The 24,284-nt window shown below is 34.5% G+C and overlaps 1 protein-coding gene across 1 annotated transcript in view; it reads right to left on the minus strand.

Annotated features, from left to right (window-relative positions):
- The window catches only part of CALCR (calcitonin receptor), a gene marked incomplete at both ends in the record, with an annotated part of 38,065 nt that extends 14,015 nt beyond the window's left edge, over window positions 1-24,050 (minus strand). The window contains 6 exons of the mRNA XM_080701203.1: window positions 1,217-1,343; window positions 9,573-9,664; window positions 11,378-11,490; window positions 15,958-16,068; window positions 18,092-18,245; window positions 24,000-24,050. Coding sequence (XP_080557329.1) covers window positions 1,217-1,343; window positions 9,573-9,664; window positions 11,378-11,490; window positions 15,958-16,068; window positions 18,092-18,245; window positions 24,000-24,050 — 648 coding nt within the window. The remainder of the gene's footprint in view (window positions 1-1,216; window positions 1,344-9,572; window positions 9,665-11,377; window positions 11,491-15,957; window positions 16,069-18,091; window positions 18,246-23,999) is intronic.
- Window positions 24,051-24,284: the final 234 nt, after the last annotated feature.

Raw genomic sequence — 24,284 nt, forward strand, 5'->3', positions numbered from 1 at the left:
AAATTTTATGAGAGAAATTATGTTTAAACCAACTGATATTAAAAGAGAAAACTCATTAAGAGAAACCCATTTGGTCCCATTATTCTTCAGGTAAGACAGGACTTTGTCTATAGTAACAGATGTCAGGGTATTAAAAGATGGATCATTATGCCTTTCTGGATATATTCACACTGCAAAAATGATTAACATTGTGGATCCATTAGAAGTCATATTAAGCTACTTTCCTGTGCCATGCCTCTGTCAGGCAGGATGCATGCTCTGGGCAGATTTCACGCATTTTTGTCATTGGGTTGGCAGAACTGTCAAATGCCAGTTTTGAAAGATGAGGCTATCTACAGATGCTTGCATAACACATTAAAGCAGAGAAACAAGAATGAAAATATCCCTTGGCCATTTGCTGTGTGCTAGATAGCTGATTCTGTTTGTGCTTCCAGATGTGTTCTCCACCCCCTGCCCACTGCCCTGGGCCCAGCCACAGAAATGACTCCCTGCAGCAGGGGAGTACCTGTGGAATATATTTCTTGGCTCTGCCCTGTACCTACTGATCTCTAGCACCGTGTGAACAGCATCTATCTAATATTTACAAAATTTCTCCAGTTGATTGTAAAGTGTGGCCATACTTGGAGACTCCTGTGAAAAAACACTATCTTGGAGATAAAGAGAGAAGAGTGAAGATAAATATAAACTATTATGGATAACTCTTGGGGCAATTCTGGTAGAAGGAATCCAGAGTGGTTTTCAATTAATGCAGCTAAATAATTTCATCTCTCCTGTTTTTTTTTAATACTTACAAAGAGCTAAGACACTCACCAGATTTGTTTGTTGTTGCCCCTAAATTCTTTTGCATTCTCTTGTTATTATAAATCTTTTTCAAAGCTTGTAGCCATAAGACATAATATTTATATGACTTATTTGTGTAAATGCCTAGTGCTCGTAGCTGTGTTATAGCCCAAGCCCTTGTTCAATGACCTTGTTGTTCTTATTTGTTTATGATTTAGTTATTTACATCCCTTTATTATAGCATGTAATAATTATTTTCAAGACCCATATAGAACTGATATTCTTTACAAATGCAGAACTCAACTGAAGAAATTAATGTGAATACAAATGTAAACAGCTACTTATGTAAACATTACATTATAGCTACAGATGTAAACATTGGCAACATGCTTGCTATTTACATAAAATAAAATAAATGAAACCATGCAGGGGTTACCGGATCCTTGCGCACCAGCTCTCCATTGGGCACCACTTCAACCAGGTGGACAATGATAATTATCGAGTTCAGGATGTAAGTAAGAAACATGTTCTTGTGCAGAGTGATCCGAGGGCAGCCAAGACTCCTGCAAGAAAAAGACACATAAATCATTAAGTTGTGCCCACATGTCAAAGTACATGAAATATATCTTTTGTAATGTTTTTCATATTTTCTTTAGCAACAGATAAAAGAAAACTTACAGAAATAAATGAGTTGGTTCCCATCTCTAAGACTAATTACTATATTTCTGCCTAATTAAAAAAAAAAAAACAGAAGCTGGGTATGGTGGTGCATTCTTATAATCCCAGTACTTGGGAAGCAGAGACAGGAGGATTGCAGGTTTGAAGCCAGCCTCAGCTACTTAGTGAACCCCTCTGCAACTTAGTGAAACCCTGTTTCAAAATAAAGAATAAAAAATTGGGCTGAGGGTGTAGATCGGAGGTAGAATGCCCCTGGATTCAATCCTCAGTATCATAAAAAGGCTTAAGATCAATTTTCTAGTTATGAAAGCTCATAATTTTGGGTCCTCGGGATGGCTTCCTACAATAACCAAAGTTATGAGTGATAAAAATAATTTTTAATTATAACAAATGTCAAATAATTAATTAATAGAAGGGCTCTTAGAGGAGAAACCATTAAGATTTGGAGTGTTCTTCAAATGAAAAGTTCATTGTTGTAATCAGCCTCCGCCACCCCCCCCCCACCCCAAATAACTCCAAAAAACAGCAACAACAAAAAACGTGGCAAATGAGAAGAGTCTGAAGTCAGAACTGATTCCTGTGACAGGTACAGGGCCTGTGTTCTGGCACCATGAGATGTGCATGCATAAAAGTCCGGCAATCCCTCTCCTTCATCATTTCTTTCAGTATCTTTTTAAATCTCATATTCTAGCTGGAATCCTCCCTTTCACAATTTCCTGCTGGTGGAGCTCAGACACAGTCAGAGAATTCTAGATTTGATCTCATTGTGAGGCATACTGTGCTTTGGACACAAGGAGACCTATCTAAGTACTGCTGTTGTTGGCCTTGGCTTTTATTCCTTTCTCCCCTACTTCATAAGTGGTACCTATATGCTGATATAAATTTCACATAAAAACATTAGTTTGAATATCTTTTACACTTTTCAATGCTATGAAGAAATCCTACATCATAGATATAGCAACACTGGAATGATAATGTAGAAAAATAGAAGCCCTTTATTTACTGTATTTGATCCAGTCAAAAAATTTAGCATAATGTATTCACTGTGTGAAAGCATAAAATGTCTAGTTAGTGATACTAGTAGTTATCACAACAGATGGCTCCTAAACCATCTTCATGGGATGAAGTCAGACTCCAAGAATTTTGAAAAGGAATTTTCAAAGAAGGGTAAAATGTGAAAATGGTTTGAGTTTACTTAACAATACTTTCTTACATTCCCAACTTAGAAAAAATGAGTCAATTATCTATAGTACAAAGTAAATTTAAGTAATAAGGGTCTCATATTTTGATGATTGTAGAGACCTTTTACAACTTTTCAGGAGGCACAAGCATCAGCAATCAACAAATAATAGTTGAGAATTCTGAGTTTTTAATAAGTAGGCAGGTATAGAATGCAGAACTTTTTGTCCAGGAGGCAGCCTGTGGTAAAGATGGGGCTTAGAGAAGAGCTTAAGCACCACACACACACACACACACACACACACACACACACACACACACCTCTTTGGACTACTTTACTTAGCACCAAAGAACTCTGTTAGATAAACCAAACCTAATTGGTTTTACAATAGTACTAAAGGCAGGTTGCAAATTTAAGGCTTTAGAAAGAAAGCAATTATTTCTACGAAACATCACATCCATCACCCCCATCACACACACCTCTTCCATCTTGCATCTGCTGTAGTTAGCACTGTGGATCCTGTGACTGGCCACCATGCAGTCATAACCACATTTTATAATTCTAGTTGGGGGGTTCTCATTATGACATTCAGCCTGCCATAGACCAATGACAATTGACATCTAGAACTAAAGAGTAGGGCTGAAGGTCTCAGGCAGAGCTGTTAATGTTCTCCTGACTGGGTAGACTTCAATAATCTGCTGGTGTGGTCATCAGTTTAAAGGACTCCATCAGCCTCATTCCACCCTTAATTAAAATACAGTTCCTCTACCTCCAGCTTACCCTCATTCTTGAACCCCTACTTTGTTTTTATTTTTAACACTTACTGCTTCTGAGAAAGAGGTGATACCAATATGTGCTGGACACAGCCCATATTTGTTTCTTACCTATTATCTCTTTTCCTCTCTTTAGAATGCCAACAGGAGAGGAATTTGTTTTGTGTACTTAAAACACTGTCTAACCTATCACAATGCTTAATACTAATTTAGTTAATAAAAGATGTATAAGAACAACCTTCTTTGAGCTGTGACCATTAAAAAACTTTTTAGTAAATCAAAGAACTGGACTATATTATATTCTAAATGGTTTCATACTTCATATTTTGGTAGTATATTAAAAATTTGCCAAATTATTAGGTTAGGTATTAAATAACAAATATTGAACATTATCCCTTTGTTCAACACTACCTAAAATATGTATTACATTATATATGTGCAGTATTATATTTATACATATATAAAAACATATATACATTCTTCCTTGAGAATATAGAGAAAATGATGTTTTAAAGTTAAACTGCTAGCTTCCGAAGGTAGAAGATAAATAATATATGAGTTTCTGTTATTCAAAAGTTCAAATATAATTTCTGTTTATTGAGTTTTAAAATTTTTATTACACTTGCTTGATGACATTTACATTTATCTTTTGGAAGTGAATAAAATGTGCTTTAAATTTATCTAAATTAAGTGATAATCCCACACATATGACAGTGTACTCATTATGAGCCAGACCTGGGAGAGGCTAGAGCCATATCAGTGAATGAACAGACAGCTTCTGACCTAAAGAACCTTACGTACTACATAGTTTTAAAAATTTACTCTTATTATGATAATTATTTTGAACAAGAGGCATAACATGTGTGAGAGGATTAACAGATTTTAACATTAAAAATTATCCATGTAAATATTTTATGACTGGATTGAATATAAGATAAGCTGACAACTTTTTCTGCCAGATCTGAAATATCTTAAGTGAAAATCACACAGACCTGACATCAGCTATACTGTATTCCCTTGATAAAACAAATATGCCTCTAGATGGACAGAATCTTGCTTGTTATTCGAGTGACAGGAAATTATAGATTCCCCAAGAGTGGGAGGACAAGACAACATAATCTACTGTCTCGGCCCAGCCATAATGTCACTCAAATGTGAGGAAGAGATAATGATTCACTTGAGTATGAATCTCAAAATGCCATAGTTTAAGGCTAAAAGAAAAGTCGTCTTATGATTATATTTATCTACTGTAAATGTTTCATGTTAAGAAAAATCTTTAAGTTATTAGTACCTTGTATATGTATGTGTGTTACTTTTGGAGAGCTTGTGTCTATATGAGTAAGGTATTTAATATTAGCCTTGAATTTTGAAGATTACATAAATCAGTTTGATATCACAGGATAACAAACAGCAATATTTGCTCCTATATGAAGCTGTTAATGATAGCCACATTCAAATAGAATAAGGAAAGTAGCAAATAATAAAACAAGTAAAATTTGTTATGATTTTACTGGTACATGGGAAAATATGAGTTAGGAATAATTTGTATAATTGGTACAAGCCCAAGTCATATCTTCCAGTATAACTTTGTCTTCTTTTATCTAGTTGTTCTATTTTGTTCACAGTGGACAAGAGAACTAGGGTAAGAGAAATTCCCAAAAAGATTCCAAACATAATAGATTATATCCATCTTTCCTTGTTGACAAGGAACTTTATACCTTTGGATACAGCACAAAATCTTTACCCTCAAGGAATTCCCTTTCAATCATAATATTTAGCTTTTTTCCTATCACTTCTGATCTAGGGTGAACAAATGCCATGGTATGACCAACAGTTATCTTTGTTACCCTATCATGGCAGTGGGACTGGAGGAAAGGATACCATCTTTGATACCATGGTTTATCATTGGTTAATTACTCTCTCTCTGGGGGAAGAGGAAAGCATCCAGAGATTGACAGTGGTGGATATTATACAAGGTAAAGGTTCATCTCTCAATCTAATATATGAATGAACCATAGAAGAATAAGAAACACTAAGCTAGTAATAGAAGAAATCAACATTCACCAATGGGAACTTTTTTTTTACCTCCATGACTCACTATACTTTTTGTCATGCAGTGAAAATACTTCCTCTGTCTCACTTTCTCTGTCTGTCTGTCTGTCTGTCTCTCTTTGTGTTGAGGGATGTTTTGGGGATTGAACCCAAGAGCATCATACTTCTGAGCTACACTTGTAACACATTTTATATTTTTAATTTGAAACAGGTCTTACTAAGTTGCTGAGAGCTTTGCTAAGTTGCTGAGGCTGACCTTGAACTGCAGTACTCTTGTCTTAGCTTCCCAAGTACTGGGATTACAAGTATGCATGACCATGCCTGGCTCAATGTATATTTCTAAAACCCTTTTGGCAAGAGCAGTGAATATGTTAAATATTTAACAACTAGAAAGACCTGAGTAGTAACCAGTCACAATAAATGCCCATGAAAATTGTGCCTTGCTTTTCTTGAGAAAAACATTCTCTAACTTTAAAATCCTCTGCAGGTTCATAGACTGCTGATCTGAGAACACCTGCATGGTTACTCCTTTTTATTGACCCTGGAAGGGGCATTGGAAGAGTTTTGAGGGTTTGAGATCGAGACTTCAATGGGATAATTATGAACAGGGCATCTGCCTCTCGACTGAAGGCAGATAACATCTTGTTTGGTTTCATAAAATTTTTATAAAATTGACTGTTTGGATTTTGCAAAATAACCCTGGGAATACAGAATTAGGCTAAAGATAGATGATTATCTTTTACTCATGTTTCACACAAATGACGCCACTTAAGTAAATGAGTCATTAAACCTTCTATTGTAAAGTGCAGTAAAGATCTTAAAAGGTAATGTTGATTGAAAAAATTCTGAGAAAATTTGCTAATTTAAAGATAAAAGCCTAGTGGTAGAGCAAGATTATTTTCAATGTTCACAATCACTTTTAATATTTTTGAAATGAAAGTGTAAGAAAAATTAGAAAATGAAGAACATACTTCAGTTTTAAGACAACAGATGTATTTGAAACTTTCAATTTGTATAGTTTAAAGAAATTATTGAGAACAGGCATGCATTTTTTTTTTTTTTGGAAGAACTAGGGATTGAACTGAGGGGCATTCTACCTCAGAGCTACACCCTCAGTCCTATTTTTTATTCTTGATTTTGAAGGAGGGTTTTTGAAGGAGGGTTTCACTAAGTTATGGAGGGCCTCACTGAGTAGCTGAGGCTGGCCAAGAACTTGCTGTTCTCTGGTCTCAGCCTCCCAAGTACTGGGATGACAAGAGTGTACCACATTGCCTCGTTTATTTAGTGACTTATTTGAATTTGAATATTTGGTATCTCAGCATTTGTGCTCTACCTATCTCATCCTTCTCATTTGTGGTTGTCCTGGAGAGCCAGCTACTTCAGTTTATGACTTCTCATTATTAAATTAAGATAATGAATCAATAAGATATGTTTATGCTCTCTGTGTTTAAGATGCTACTGTTTGATGGGTTCTTGGAGTAAAGAGTCAGTAACAACATAAAGGAGTTTATGTTTCTAGACAATCTGTCCCAACAGTCTCTCAAGGGTTTGTTCAAAATAATCTTTCTTTGGAACTAACTGGAGTAGAGGAACATTTTAATTTGCCTATGTGCCACACCTTTAAAGACTCTTCTTTAGTGGTTTGATATGGAAATGATAGTTGAACAAACATTATTATTTACTTTGCTGGTTTGATTCTCACATTTTATCACTTATTCAAGTGACTGAAAAAATAAAGTACTAAGGAGTGTCCCCTTGACATTTACCTTTAAGGTCCTGACTACATTTATTAGTTGCATGATTTCTGATTTGGGGGAGTTTTTTCAATTTTCTTATATTAAAAGAAACACTTTTAAGAGTAGGTTTTTAGTGGCAGACTTTTTAATCAAAGTTGTGTGAGAGTCAAGATGATGTATTTATTCACCATGGTGAAAAGATATTGAAAAATGAGTAGACAAACCCCAAATTAATCATGTTATGTGATTACTCTGTTGTGTTCTGATCATTATAATTGAAAATACTCTTCTAATTCTAGTAATTAATACCTCATGTCTTGTTGCTTAGTTTATCAGTCTTACTTCTGTTAAATAATTTATGGAAGGAGCTCATTGTCTGCTTACTTATGCTATTATTGCTATTCCATTACAGAATTGCTATTCAGTTTTATTGCTTAGTCAATGTAAGAATCTTGACTATGATACAAAGATTTAAAAAGGATCAAGAAAAACAGTAGTTGTGCTAAGGATGTGTATACAGGTGATTATTCTTCCCTTTGTTCAATTTTCTTTAACCGCTGTCATGAAAATATTTTAATAAAAATCAAATTAAGTTTCTATTATTTTGTATATGAATCACTGCATATTTAATTACATATCACATCTTTTAAGTGTAGAAGGATTATTTGGAATCTGAGCTTCGGGAAGAATTTATCTTCATCATTTGTATCATACCACCAGAACTATTATTATTACCAGTAATAATGATGATGATAGCAATAATAATGACAATTAAGTGCTTATTTTTCACTTATTATATATCAGACACTAATAGAAGTACTGTGTCATTCCTATCTAATTTATTTTCATTTCTAACAAATTTGCTCAATTACGATGCATCTATAAAAACTATTTGTATGACCTATTCTAAAGCTACATTTCTAAAGATACTTGATAAAGCCTGCTCAGGGCGATGCTCCCAATGCCTTGTTTTCACAAGGCTTGCTATGATGAGAATATTACATCCTAGTTTATAATTTAAACATAATTATTTGAAAAACTCTTATTTACATTCACCTAAGGATGACATGACATCTTGAAATATTCAAGTTGTTCCTTGTGGGTTTTTTTTTTCCTATTTTATCGTTGCCAGACCATTTCTGTAGGTTATTTTGCTTATGCTGGCTTTAGATCTTGACTAATACCTAAATCAGTGGAATGGCAACAGGGCTCTCTGATAAGGGAGACTTCTTCATGGACAAAATGAGCATCCCTGCTGCCTATTGGGAATTCTATCAAGTTTCCATGTCAGATATTAAGGCACATATCAGATATTTATACATTTCGGATATATATATATATATATATATATATATATATATATATATATATGGGATATTTAGTTCTAACCTCATTAACATGATAGAAAATAGAGTATTGAGGTTTTTCCTATTCAATCTCATTTTCTATAATGCGGAGAATTCAAATTTTATATAGAGGATATTATAAAAATCTAAGTGAAAGGAAGAGACCATGCTAGTGTAGAAGTTAGAATTCTCATGAAAGGGTAATTTTGTGCCTTATGTCTTTGATTTTAAAAATGACACCAAATTTAGGAAATATTTCAGTGTAACTATATGATATTCTCTCATATACATTGTGGAGTCAGGACCAACATTTAAAATTCTTCATTATTGTGAAATTAGCACATATGTCAGCTTAATCAGTTTTCAGTAGAATAAAAGCCCTATGTGGAATTTTATTCTTTAAAGTGTTTAGGAGATGCATGTGATAAACACTAGTATGTTTTCAAGAGCATAATTAACACAGAATAATGAGCCATCTTCTTCCAGAAACTTCCTTTAATTCTAGTTGAGTAAGTCAAGGCCACAAGAGAGACTCAGGACCTATCTTCTTTCTTCAACTAACCATTCTCATGGCCTTACCAGTCCCATTTTTCTTCTGGCTAAATCCTCTTGTAATACAGTTCATAATCAGCCAGGGTGCCTTTGAATTTGAGCCATGGCCTTTGTGTATTAGAATGGGAACAAAAGAAGGTGGAGGGTCCTCTGCTCAATCTTTAATGAAACCATAGCCATGGTAAATGGAATCTTTATGATATCACCACAGTGAACTTATAGGCTCACAAGACTGCCTGATTTTGGGAAGAAGGCATAGTTACTTTTGAAAATGATTATGAATCCATCTTGTACTCGAAGATGGAGTTAAAAAACATCTCAACTCATGTCTTCATTTTCCTTGCTACTTCATTGCTCTTAATGTGTGCAGATCTCTCATGGTTTGCAGAACCTCCCCCAGCGCCACACTTGCAGAATCTGCCATTTATTCCAGTAACTTAAGAAAATAAAAAGCAAATGCTGTAAATGTACTTACCGGAAACACACGAAAATCCCCAGGGAAATCACCAAGGTGAAAATGGAGAGAGAGTGACCCACGAGAGCCAGATAGTACAGAGAGTAAGCACTCTAGAATGGAAAAAGTTAAATATACAAGTAAATTATTGTAAAAGAGGAAAATCAATTTTTATTTCTAAATATAATTCTAACAACACTTCTTATCCTTATCTTGTAGGTAATTATAATAAAGTTGGAATAGTTGGTTTGTAATTGGAACTGATAAAAACTTCAGATAACTTTCTTTAGAGGTATTTAGGAATTTTTTCAAGTAAAGAAGTACTCAGTTCCAGTCTTTTCTCCAGGAATTCATTTTCTGGCTATTTTTTTTCTAAGAAAACTTCATGTAACCTAATTTATATTCTTTCAGTTGTCTTCAGGGCACTACATTTTCTAAATATATTTATTTTTTCTGAGGAAGAGTTGCCTAAATATGCAAGATTAAATCAGTGGCTCATAATTTAGTTGCCATCCTGTGTCATTCTTAAGACTGAGAGTTTTTTTTTAATTAAATTCTGGGTTGACTCTCAATTTTGTGTGACTGTTTTTATATGAAGGATTTGTGAAAAGATTTCCAATCATCATATTAGGTGATGGGAGGAGAGTTTCTTCTTAAAATTATTTCCTTCTCAAATGTTGCCAGGGTGTGAGAAGGTCGAACACAGCAAAACTGAAAATTATTTTTATTTGTATGATTTGTAACAATTCAGTTAACATAGGTATAATTTTTTTCTCCTAAAATTATAATCATCACTCAGAAAATGTTTTTCTCAGTGACATGTCACTTCACTTGGACTTTATTAAGTAAACAGTTCTCTAATATGGGGTAGACATACACCTACATCTCAAGAGTAACTCAGCAATTTGTAAAGACATTCCTGGCTTTGGTATCCTCATTCTGTATGTGTGGCAAGGTGTCCCACCAGTCAGCTGATTTCTGTGTTTGGCTTTATGTTTGTTTTTAATAATGGAGAGCAATCTTATATACTCCAAAAGCCTTTCAACAGCAAACAAAAGCAAGGTGTGCTTTTTTGCTTCGAAACACAGTAATTATTTAGTACACAAGATCCATCTTTAAAGGACATAACATATTGCAGCCAGCAGGGTTATTGAGAGAAGCCCTGTTGAACTTAACATCTGATGCTGTTTCTCCCAGCTCTGTAGGGTGAAGAGGTGGCTGTAGAGTTTGCAATCTTTTCAGATTTTTAATGCATGAAACAGTATCTGGGTTTGTTTTTTCTTCCCACTGGCTCAAATAAATGTTTCTAAGAAGAGATGATGTTCAAAATATGTAACAGCCAGTAAGACACAAGTAGTAACAACTCCCAATACTTTCTCTATGAAAATAATATGAAGAGTCATACAGCCTTTGTAGAGGGGTTCCCTCAACGTCTGATAGTAACAATAAGGTCATGCCCAACATGGACGTACAGAAAGTAACTTTTAGCTAGAGACTTATAGAAAAGTCTGAAGTTTTGGAGTGCTTGAGATTTTAGAAAGCCCATCAAAATGCTGCCTGATTCTTGGCATCAGAGGGAGTCCCATCTTCTGCCCTATGGACACCATTCCCTTTACAATTAATGGCCTGATTCCACTTGCTCTGAGAGTCCACTGATGCTGAGAGCTAACTACTCCATTGAGACCCTAGAACTTACATGGCACCATCAGATTTCCCTTTGTAAAAACCTATTGGCTCTTTGTAGAGATATTTCACAGCTCTACTTCCATTTCCATGTGAAAATAATGGCATTCTCCTCCAGCACTGAAAGTTGAACCAGAGCCTACCTGCAGCTTCTCAGAAGTGAAAGCGTTGCACATCGTGTAGTTGGACCAGGTGCGATTGCTCTGAGGATGCTTGAACCAGATCCCGTTTTCATCACAGTATTTAGTAACCCTTTCTGTTAACAAAACATAAAATAGTAGCATTACTGTCTCAAAGTCCTGAGAAGAAAAAAACATTGAATTAAATACAGTAGAAATAATGAGCAAGTTAACGTTCAAATGTTTAAACTTATATGCCAACTTTAATCTGGATTATCAAGATATTCTCTAGTTCTTCAAAAGCATCCCTGCAATGAGTTTTATAAACTCAGCAATTAAATGGTAACCCTAGAATGGCATAACCTGCAAAAATATTTCTATCAGTATATTTGGAACACATGTAAAGTTTGATCTTTGACAATTTCTTAGGGAAAAATTTTTGAGGCATTTTTTGTGTGTTGATAAACGTGAAGTACTGTCATACTTGGGGTCAATACTCTTATCTATAGCTATCCAATTATGATGACATATGGCTTTTCTTTTTCTCTTTCTTAAGCATAATAATATGGAAGTCATAAACTCATATTAATATTTGGGGTGACACTACCATTGTTTTATAACTAAAACAACAGTCTATAACTTTATAGACTAAAACAAAAAGCAAAACTTATTTCACTGAACTATCACTGAGACCTGATAATATTTAGTCATTTTAAGTTGCATTAAATACTTGAATATTTATTATTTCAATAATTTCCCGGAGATAGTATGCAAGTGCCTTTTATTTTTGTCAGTTTTTAGGTGAAATCCATCAGTTTTCACTGTATTACTGGAGCAGATATTACTGAACTCAATACAAAATTTTAACTGCAAATTGTAGATTTGTTTGTCATACTACTCCAAATATCACTAAATTGAATGAAAATCCACATTTTTTTCAAGCAACTTCACTACCTATGTAAATATCTTACAAAGTTAAATGTGAAAATTTAAAGCTCTGAATTTGCAGAGCTAGCCACTGGACAAAACTGATTTAAAGCATTGTGTCTAACTTACTTAGACATGATAAACATTTGAACGAGGGCTAGCACTAATCAGCATAGAAAAATTGACACTGAAAATTCATCGATTATTTTGCTGAGGCCAATCATTGATGATGACCATCCCAAGGTTACTTGGGATTAAAAGATAGTTTGTTATGGCAACATTAAAATGTTGATAATTTCTTAGGGAAAATTTTTTGAGGCATTTTTTTTTCTGTGTTGATAAACGTGAAGTACTGTCATACTTGGGGACAATACTTTTATGTATAGCTATACCATTATGATGATATATTGTTAGAAAGTAGTTTTAAAAAGTAAGCATGAATATAATTTGGTTTAATAAAGCTAGGCAGCCAGCACTAGGGAAAATATTATATGTGGAAGCAGGGGTGTTCTTCCCAAAGTCATTCCACTCAGACATACTGTGGGAATTGTTATTTTGTGTTTTTTTTATAAGGATATTTTCCTCTTAAATACAGAGGCATGGATTGACCTGTGAAGAGCACAGTGTACCTCCCTCAATCTATATCACTTGGGTAAACTTTTTACAAATTCTCAGGCTCTTTCCTTAGAAATCTGAATTCTACTCATCTGGAGAAGGGCCAGGCATCATCATTATTATTATTATTTTTATTTCAACAGTTCCAAGGGATAGCAGGGTGGGAATCCCTGTTGTAAGCCATATTCTGGTGATCTAGGCTCTGTGCCATTAATGTTGATTGAGAGCTTGGCTCCAAGGGCGCACCTGAGATGTGTCCTTGTTAATTTTGCTTCACACATTCTAGCACATTCCTACATACCACCAACCTTTTCTGAATTTCAATACTGTTATTCACTCTGTCACTATTTCTCTGCCTTTTACCAGGCCATTTTCCCAAAATGAAATCTCTAATCTCTAACTTTTTACTAAAGAAATGTTTTGTGCATCATTAAGATGTAGATTTTTGGTCAATAACAAAATCCTAAAGAGTTTTAAGTTTATTGACTATACACATTTTTTTAGTTAATTCTTCTTCTTCTTCTTCTTCTTCTTCTTCTTCTTCTTCTTCTTCTTCTTCTTCTTCTTCTTCTTTTTTTTTTTTTTTTGGTGGTACTGGGGTTTCTGGAAGCCCTTCTACCTCCGGGCTACACTCCCAGACCTATTTTTACATTTTTATTTAGAAACAGGGTCTCCTAAGCCAGCGCGTGTGGCTGGCTTTGAACCTGCACTATCCTCCTGTCTCTGCTTCCTAAGCGCGGGGATTACAAGCGTGCACCACCACGCCCAGCAAAATTCATTTTTCTTTTGAAGCAGATTTATCTCTCAGTTGAGAGGGTTCCATTTAAGAACCAACCAGGCCAAAAAAAAAAAAAAAAAAAAAAAGAGCGAGCTATGCCTGGAAATCTCTATTTTGTTGATCAAAAACTTGCCTTTTAGTCAATATTTATGGCCACTTTGGCAAGATCCCATTGCTACTTTGGAACTGGCCTAGTAGCCTCAATTTCCGGATAGCTCTTTGTGCCAATCACGTTACCCCTAATGTGGTCGTCAAATCAAGATTAATGAAGCATCATTTATTGGGAAGACTCAATAAAGGCCTGAAGGATGATCATTAAATAGCATTTAGTTAGAGTTTACAGGAATGGAGATCTGAGTTGGGGCACCGTGCAAAGCCCTTTCTTTCTTCACATCCCAACTTTTCCATCAAAATGAGAATTCCCAGAAGTGACTGGCTTATAGTGGTTTAAAAGAGGCCCTTGTAATTCCACTTCAATTATCCCTGCCTTACTGAGGTGGAATTTTGGTTTCAGGGACAAATCAGATATTTTTCTTAAAGAAGAAGCCACAAAGAGCATTTTTCCAAACATTGCCCAGGGGACAGACTTGCTTTTCTGTTTTAACTGAGATTCTAGAAGCACTTAGACTTTTGGCTTAGGCTCACTTAAAGAAAAAAACTAATTCATTAATAAGAACTTAATACGTTGTGTCTATAGCTGATATCATTTAGTTTCAGCATCGGGGCCCCCTTTATTTTTAAGATTGATACCCCCTTTCAGTATCTTAGTTCTGAATTTGTTTCAGGGGGCAGCTTTCTATGGAGTGTGTTGGAACAGGACTCTTCTGTTATTGACCTGTTGTTCCTGGAGCTGGGTGACTGCCATCGCCTACCTCTCTGTTCCCTAAGTCAGCCTCATCTGATGCTGTCCTCTGCCTCCTGCTGACACAGCTATTTAGTACACTTGGTCTAAGATTTGATCATCTTCTTATCTGGACTTTTCTTCATCGTTGACTAGTCTCATCTTGGCTGTACATTTTATCATAGCAGGACTTTAAAAAATCCTAATGCCTAGCCTGCACTCCAAACCAATTAAACTAGAATCTCAGGATGATACTAGGTATCAGAGTTTTTGTTGTTGTTGTTGTTGTTTGTTCTTATATTTCCCAGCTTCTCAGCTAAGAGGAGAATCTCACAGCTGCCAGCTACCCCATCCCATTCTCCATTCCCATGAGTCTTCCTATCCTAGGGATCAAGGCTAATATATACCGTCTACTTTCTCTGCATTGCTCCTGAGTACTAATCATAGAGTACTTTCAATTCCAGACTCACCCCCCCCATTTATGGATACATGACAATCCCAAGCCTTGTGACTTTAGCCCTTTAATTTTTCTCTTCACTTGGAACCCGATAGTCCTAACCCATCCTGCTTTAACAACCTAGTTCAATTTGTAACCACATCAGTGGACAAGATTGAGGCCTGAAGGAATATCGTGTCCTCCCTTAAAGTTCTGAAAGTATTTCGGTCAGTCTAGCAAGTTCATATGCAGACTGAGAAGTAATACTTCTCGAATGATTAGGTAAGGGAGTGGGAGAATTGGGTTTACTTGTAGTTTTGTAGAAGATATTGTGAGTATAAAATGAATAAAAAACATTTTGAAAAGTAATTTCATTGACTATTTTGATATTCAAAGAAAAGCATACCTATCTAACTTTTATGACTAGTCAATTTGGCACCACTTATTAGCTTAACACACATTTGTTCATGTTTTTTTCGGTGCAGAGCTAGGTTTGGTATGATTGGTATTATTCTTATTTATTAATTATATTTTAATAATTTGCTATCGCAAAAAGAAATTTGGTGCTTAGATGTTTTTTCCTCTTAAACACATCAGTTGCATGTATCTTTCAAGATAGGTGAAATTTCCATTGTGCATACTACACTGGCCCAGTATATGCAAATTCTAGATAAAAACTTGTATAAATCATCAAATGTGGGACAAGTGAAACAAAACTTAAGATTCCACATTTAAATAAAGCTATTCAGAGTTTTAGAAAAATTAATTTTATAAGCTAGAGTTTAATACCAATACTCAAAACTAACTAGCAATATGACTTAAAAAACAAGGACAACTTAAGAGTATTTGTGGAGCTGAGTAATATTTCATCTAAGGAAACTTTTCAGAACATGCCACCATGTGGAACATGTCTAGGCAGACACATTTTATATCTGATTTTATTTTCAGATCCATGAAATCTTTAAAAGCTCTATAACAAAAATATAAAATGAAAATAAGTAATGTACCTGTGGGGTCAAAGTCCGGAAAGTAATCTGGGCAGAGCTGATAGGACAGCACTCCAGCTGGAGTGTCATCCCAGCACATCCATCCATCCCAGGTGCGGTTGCAGAATAGACCTGGCCATTTAGAAAGAAATTAATATTGAAGCCACAAGGTTGTAAGGAAAAGAGTGATACCAAGACAATCATACATGTAGCTGATTCCACTGCTTCAGCCATGAGTGCTCACATTTCAAATGAGCCATCAATTATTGAGGATATTAAGCTACAAATACCTCTTGCATATCTGTGACCAAATTTTCTCATTGAATGAAAAGCAGGGTTCTAGTCCTAATTTGTGTTTCCAAAACCAAGCTTATCAGAAAGCAAATAGCTGTAAATATTGCCTTTCACTCTGCTCCCTATTTATTTAATGGTAAGTGAGGTAAATCTGACGTGTAGGTTGGTTGTCGATCAAATGGTTTTGAGGTGTGTTGATGAATTTTTACTTCCTGAAACTTGATCCTTCTTTAAAATATCGAATTGGGAAATTGGATTTAGAGTTTGCAGTTCTTGTATGTTAAGTTTTTCCACCACTATCAGCATAAGGATTTGAAGAACAATTCAGGAATAAAGCATTGCCAGACAAAATTAATGATGCTAAATAATTATTTAAAAATTTAAAATAAATTTCAAATGTGGGAGATTTTCAAGGTGGACTTTACATTTTTCATCAGGTTGTATCTAATAATTTTTTCTTTAAATTGTTTATTTATTTACTTATAAACAAAAATTTTAGAAATGGACAAGAGGGAATTGAAGTTTCTAAATAGATTTTGTCCTTGGTAGTCTGGTTCTTATAACTAAATATTTTATTTGGGAGGCCAGGTTTATATCATATAAGTAAGGTACAATGGAGAAATTTGCCAAAATGATGGAATCCTTAGCAGAATTTAACTATGCCTTGACAATTAAGTATATATTATTCTGTTTCCAAAACTAAAAGTATTCATCACTTTACCTACTGCAAATATATATTTCTATTGTCTCATTTCTTTCAAAGAGATAGCTTTTCTTTTGGATAGAGTACTATCAAATGACTTTCAATTTTAGATAAATACTGAAATTACACAGAAGAATAACATGTTTATGTTTTTTAATTGACTTTTTATTTGTAGAAATTAAAAATTAAAGTTTTAATTTTAAACTAAAAATTAAGCATTTTAATTTTAAAATTAGTTTAATTTTAATTTAGCACTTTAATACTAAAAATAAGAACTACATATTAAAGCTTTAACTATTTGGAAGGAAAACATGTCTAGTAGCAGAGTATATTTAACCATTTTCTCCTTGCCAACCAGCATTATCTTTGCATGTTTAAGGTATTATAAGGTCTTACTGAATCTTTTCAAATGTTTAGGAAGTAGGGAAGAGGATTTAAATGGGTGATCCAATGTTTGGCCATCACATCTTCCATTTTGTTTTTGCCTGGGCCTTCTACAGCTAATAGAATATGTTTAGCCTTGAAAATCTTTGGGCAGTCACAGAACATTCTGGAGAAAGTGGGATCCAGAGGGAAACACACAAAATGCTATGTGCATGTTTGTTCCTATCACTCTGACCCTCATAATGAGGTATAATTGCAATACACCAATACAAGTATATTAAAAAGAGAGATGGTGACAGATGAACAATATCTACCCAGGAGACAATCTTCTAGTTTTCCAGGAAACTGGGAATAGAAAGTGTGAAGAAATAGCATGGATTGCCAACCAACCGACAGTGAAGAAAAGTGATGCCTAATTAACCCAAATCAGAGGGTTTCAATAGGTTCCACTCTAGGCAATTTCTCTGCCCACCACTTCCCACTTTCCATTTTTGTCATTTTTCCACATCTCCTCCCTTAGCCCTGCATGGTTCCTGCTTGCCAGGTGTGATTATGGAGTTGCTGCAGCGACTTTATCACATGGGAAGATGCTACCCAAGAAGGAGTCAGGTGAACTTGAGAAGAGTTAGGCATATCTTCTACATGAAATGCAGGCATGCCATAGTGTGAAAACTGCTGGCATACTAAATTGTTCCACACATATCTTCCTAGGGAAGGAAATAAGTCCTTAGTGATGTTTGAAACATAAGTTTGTATATATCTCCTTCTCTTTACCTTCTCCTTCATATGGAGGCAACTGCTTCATCCGTTCGTAGCAGTCATACTGGGCGTCCATCAGCTTCTTTCGGCCCACAGAATACAGAAAGGGCTCGGGTTCAAGTGTCGGGTAGGAAGTGTTTGATGAGAAAGGGGAAGTTGAAGTTGGTTGCTGTATTAAAAAGAAAAATCAGATATTTATAAAGTAGGGATAGGTAAGCAAATGAGACAATCAAAAGCTTGAAAACATTTATTTTTTTTCCTAAAAGCAACATGTATCCATGATTTCCATGTAGAATATTTTAGCTTTGTAACTAAAAAATGTATTTCATTCTACCTATGAATTTTATACTGCAATGAGTATTCATTCAATATTGAAAATGGATATCACCCACACACGCTCGCACACCTCTTTATCAATCATCTAAGATGGTTGTAATTTTATTATCTTTGTAAAGTTTAAAAGTAAAAAAGGCAAATAATTTAGTTTACAAAAATTCCCAATATTAAATCAACTTTGCCTTCTTAGGAACTCTTCAGAATCTTGGGTCATTGTTATTTAAAAATAGACATGGTGCAATACATATGTTTCATTTTTGAACTTTACATCAATTCAATTTGGTTGTGCTTGGATTGAGCATGCCAGAAATTTATCCTATTTGATTTGTAGAACAAGCAATACATTTTTTCTGCCTCAGATAACTGACTTTGATATCTTTAAATTGGTTTCATTAGTATATGCCCTATATAGGATATCTCATATTCACTGATGAAAATCAATTTAGTTCTTAAATGTTTTCATTTTCAGTACATTAACATAGTTTTGTGGTTTTTTTTTAGCTTTAGTTAATCTCCATCACCATCATAGGCCTCTGTTTATCAGTGCTGATGTATATGTGTTGTATCATGTCCCATACTGTCCTTTCCAACTTGTGTTTATATAGAGTTATATTTCTTTTGTGGCTATGAATGATGCTTCTAGTCTGAATATAAAAATTTAAATTTGTATGATCAAGCTTTGCATAGAGAGGCCGGCCTTCCTTCCTTCCTTCTTTCCTTCCTTCCTTTTCTTTCTTTCCTACAAAAACTTCAGCGTGCATTGACTTTCCTTTCTTTGAAGTTAGAAATACTGCCTTCTATCACATCCATTGAATGTGTATTTATTTAGTGTTAGCCTGTCTAAATTATTCTAAGGTTGAAGTTTTTCCAAGTGTATGGATGGTAAAATAGTCTAATATTCTCTCCTATATTCTCCACAGCCTCTAAAATGAAGCTCATAGTTATTAAGTGGGTCTGTACATCCCAAAATATTCATGGTGGAGTCTCACTCTTTTCTACTGTATGCCATTGTGTATATCCTACGTGATAGTGCAGCCCTAAAGACTAAAGCAGTAAGCACAAAATACGACTGAAATTCAGGTTGAGGAGAGAGTATGGGGCAAACTAGTCATGGATTGTATATACAAATGGTAGAATTTGAATTGGACCTTGCATGTATATATTGTCTGAATAGGCACAGAAAAGGGAAGGTCTTTGAGATGGAGGAAAAGGAACGCATAAAAGTTTAGAGACTGGAAATATGCATATATGAAAAAATATAATAGTGCTGAGAGTATAGTTTGGAGATAGAATGCCCCTAGAATACAAAAGAAAGAAAGAAAGAAAGAAAGAAAGAAAGAAAGAAAGAAAGAAAGAAAGAAAGAAAGAAAGAAAGGAAGAGAGAGCAACTTGCCATAGCTTCTTAAAAATAAACATACAGAGGCCTGTTTAATGTGTGTGTATCACTATCACTATTAGCTACATTATGGTGTCAGACTACGATGCACCAGTAAAAGTATAAAAAATCCTCAAAAAAATGTAAGTAGTAGAGAACAATAATTGTCAATTTGCCCAGATATGTGGCCTAAATAACTAGGAAAAATGTTAGTTTCCTGAGAAAAAAAAGATGCTGGGAACGGAAAACCTTAGTACGGAGAAGAAGGTGAGTTTTGTTGTAGATGTGTTTCGTGGATACCATCTGAGCAGAAATTTCTTGCGAAGAGAACAGGGTGAATACTTACTGTCATTATAACATAATTGCTATACCACTAACTGTACACCTATTGTGAGTAAAGTTGACACTATTTTTTAAATATTTAGATTGTTTCTAATTTTAATTTTAGTTCCTCTTGAATTTAAGACAGAAATTAATGAACCCACAAAAATGATTAAAGATGTGCAAATCATCTATCCGTTTAGCTGAACACAATTCTGTCGACACATGAATTTTTTCATTAGTTTTCAGATCAGTCAGTCAGAAAATATTCTCTGAATGTGATAGGCCAAACACTGTGCTGCATGCTGCGGATGTGGTGCTGAACAAAGTGGATGTGGATCCTGCTCTCATGGGAGCGTACAGTCTAGCAAAGAAGACCAACACTATAAAACATTTTCCTGACCACAGAAATTATGAACATTAAAGAATCATCAGCCATAAAATTTTGAGAAATTCTGTTAGGAATTGGAACAGAGTGTGTGTAACTTTAAAAAGGAGATTTTTTTTTTAATTTCATGATTTTGAAAATTAATTAGCCTTGTCTGTATTTGTGTGTGTGAGTGTGTGTTTTAAAAATTAAGTACAATGGAACCATCAAAGAAAAAAGGATAATGATGTCCTTAGAAAAATTAATGGCTTAAGCATCTATTTGAGATACTTCCTTTGGAATTCTATTCTTAGAATCCTCAGTTGATATGAGAAGTATCATTTGACGTATTAGTCATTTGCAGGTCATCTTATCTTCAAGTCAGATTAGAAGATATAATATAATCTAATATACAGTATATATATAATCTGCATATATACATATATGTGTATATGTATATATGTTATATATAAAATATATCAAATAGATATTTTAGACATTAGGGACTACTTTCCTTAAAGTTAGCTTTCTTTCCAGAAGAAATTTTCTGAATTCTGTCTTTTTTTATGGCTTATATCCGAATAAGATATGTTCTTGCACTAGTTGCAAATTCATGGAAGGTATGGAGAAATAGTATGTAGAAGGATAGGAATTGAAAAACTCTATACTTGTATTTTTAATCATATCTTTATTTGGTTTAATGCAGTTTTAACATTAGCAACAATTAAGCAATAAACAACTGAGTAAGAGAAGGTATAGTTCATGCAGATGACAGCAGCATCAATCTTATCATTCTTGCAATATTGAAACAAACTCCAGTGAACTTGGTTTGGAGCTGGGTTCAGTAGAGATTGTTTCAACACTGAAGGAATGAGAAATCAGAATGTCTGTTGTTAGTTGAGCCATAGTAATCTCAGTCCACTCCTGGTCTGGTCCATGTTTGAGCATTGAAGGTGGAATGCTCCCAGTGGTAGCAGAATGTCTTGATGACTTTCTTCCTAAAATAACATTTACATCGGGGCATTCTATTTATGGAAAGGTAGATGGATGGGTGAATGGATAGATGAATATAGATGTACAATATATATAAATGTTATATATATAATTCCAATGGTGGAATTAGTACTGCTTTAAAGTAACACATGCATACATTTCACAAAGCTGATTAAACAGATTAAACTTTTTTCTGATAAGTTCATGCAAATGAAATTAATAGTGGTGTAGCATTGTTGCAGCAACAAAAGGCAAAAATGTGTGAAATGTGTAAAAATATTCTATTTATCATAAGTGTCATAACTATGTTATGTATTTGAGGGATTTAAAATAAGTATATGATTCTATTCTTACATAATGATGAGACATTAGGGGCATACTGCTTGTCTGAATAAGTCCTAGTGTTCAAAGTTTTGCATATAAACCATCTTATATGATTTGTCACCAACCAACCAACCAACAGTCAGACTCTGAGTTGTTGTTCCATGTAGCAGTTTAGCTGCTGTATATGTGATGTCACTCCTCAAGGCCAAGTAAATGGCGCCACATATACAACAACCAAGCTGCCACCGCCAGCAGTAATCTGTAGCAGAAACATCACTGGATCTTTTGCTCAATACTTTAAGTGCTTCCCACATGTCAGACCCCGTTCTTGGTTGAGAAGACTCAGCGGTGAACAAGGCTGGCAAGGTCCCTGCCCTCACGGAGCTTACAGCTTAGGCAGTTTCATCTCTACTGATCATGTGGTCCAGAAGCAATCTGATTTGAAATGGCCACATGCTCAAGCTATTCATATTTTAATATAAGACAACCAGTCTGATTTCGGTTAAAGGTAATTTCTAGAAGTACAAATACAGAGAAGTCACTGGGCTATTCTGTTTGGAACTTCGAAAAATGGCCCATCTCTGCAAAGGTTGAAGCCCACCTGTGTGGGCTCAGGCTATGGTGTGGAAGAGAAAGCTTCCTGTGGCTTGCCCCAGGCAGAATTGTTCTGAAAAGACTGTGTGTTAATTTAAAAAAAAGTTTTCAATAGTTTAATGTAAATTTTAGCTACCCTGACTTAGTCATCTCATACTGCATACACATGTCAGTTTCCCAAGTACTGGGATTATAGGCATGTGCCACCATGCCAGGCTTGCTTTGGTTTTTTAATACACATGGGTGATTTGTAGTTTAATCTATTTTGTTAGTATTTAGTGTCTTCTATATTTTTTGTTATGTTCAGTATAATTATGTGCTTTATGACACATGATTATTTAGAAATATTTGCATGTACTCTAACACATAGAGTTCATTTGAGCTATGAACCATGACATAAATATGTAAATAATATATACCATTTCTGCATCTATAGGAGATCATATAAAGCTTGGGCATTTATAGACAAGGTCCAATATTCTATTAGTCTCTATAATATTCTTGTGTAGTGTTTTTATTAAATTTCCAATGGTGTGAAGTAATATACATTTGCAAAAACCGGATTACTTTTCGAAAATTATATTATAATTAGCTAAAAATATTTTATACATTAAAATACTGACATAATAAACTATGCCAATTATCCAAGAGGTGTAAAATAGTTACATTAACAATTGTTCGCATAAACCATTGATTTAATGTATAGTATTACAAAATAAAAATTCCCTTATAGATTAATACTTATGGAACACGATGTAAAAAGGAACAGTTTAGGTGAACTTGTGAGCCTGTTACTACTCATCGATTAAGAATGGAAATCTTGGAGCCCTATGCAAATTTAGTTTGAGTTAGTATCATAGTGCGAGTCCTATGTAATCTTTATCGCCAGCCATAATTCGGTGGCAAACATTATTCTGATGTGGTAGAAAGGATAAGGACCAAGGCAACCCCAAACTGATGCACGTAAGATGTACTCATCTTCCTTTCACGTGCTATTTAAGCTGATGTGATGATGGGCTAACAATTTGATAGTATCGATAGTGTCTTTTAAGATGACTACACTTCTAACTTGCAAAACTACTTAAGAATAAAATGATATAGAGTTATATAAACTGAACATCTTTTAAAAGCCTTGAGAAAGAGTTATGGATTGATAGTGGCATAGAAAAACTTGAAGATTCTTAGTTTTGATGAGAAATACATTCGAAATAAATAACAGGGCTGATGGAGTTCAGATGTTTTAAAAGTACTGAATGGCCCAGAAACTGTGATTCTAATCCACATGTAAACATGAAAAATATTTTATTTAAGACCATTATATACTTCTTATGCTAAATTTCTGAGATAATTTGGAGGTATTTCAAATGACCACTAAATTTTATAAGTGAACAAAACCCAAATCTCTAGTAATCCATAACACTAAATCTAAGTTAGTGAAAGTTCAGAGGGGACATTTGTTAACATACTTTAAATGATGGTTTTGAATAACTCAATTTTGGCTTCTGGAAAACAATGCCTACCCTGGCACATGCCAGTTCAATCACACTCAGACATTCCTCCCTACTCTGTATTTTTTTTATTAACATGACTTAAAACTATTTTGTTTAACTTACGTTTAGAATGACGAAGAGTGCGAACAAGCGGCGGGTGAAGCTGAGCCTCATTTTCGGTTTTTGAAGAGCCTTTCTTTGTCCTAGAAAGATATAAAATTAGCAGAGATTTAAGTTAGTAGAGCCTTAATATCAATGTCTCCTTTCCATTATCTCTACCACCTCTTTGACTTAAACAGGATCAGTGTTTTAAGACACCTTAAAAAATACCTTTACGTAAGAATAATACACTTGTGGTGTGGTGGCACGATCCACTGCTCCTTCCATCAAAAAGATTTTTGTACTTAT

Source organism: Muscardinus avellanarius, assembly GCF_963383645.1.
Source record: "Muscardinus avellanarius genome assembly, chromosome: 9".
Lineage (NCBI taxonomy): Eukaryota > Metazoa > Chordata > Mammalia > Rodentia > Gliridae > Muscardinus > Muscardinus avellanarius.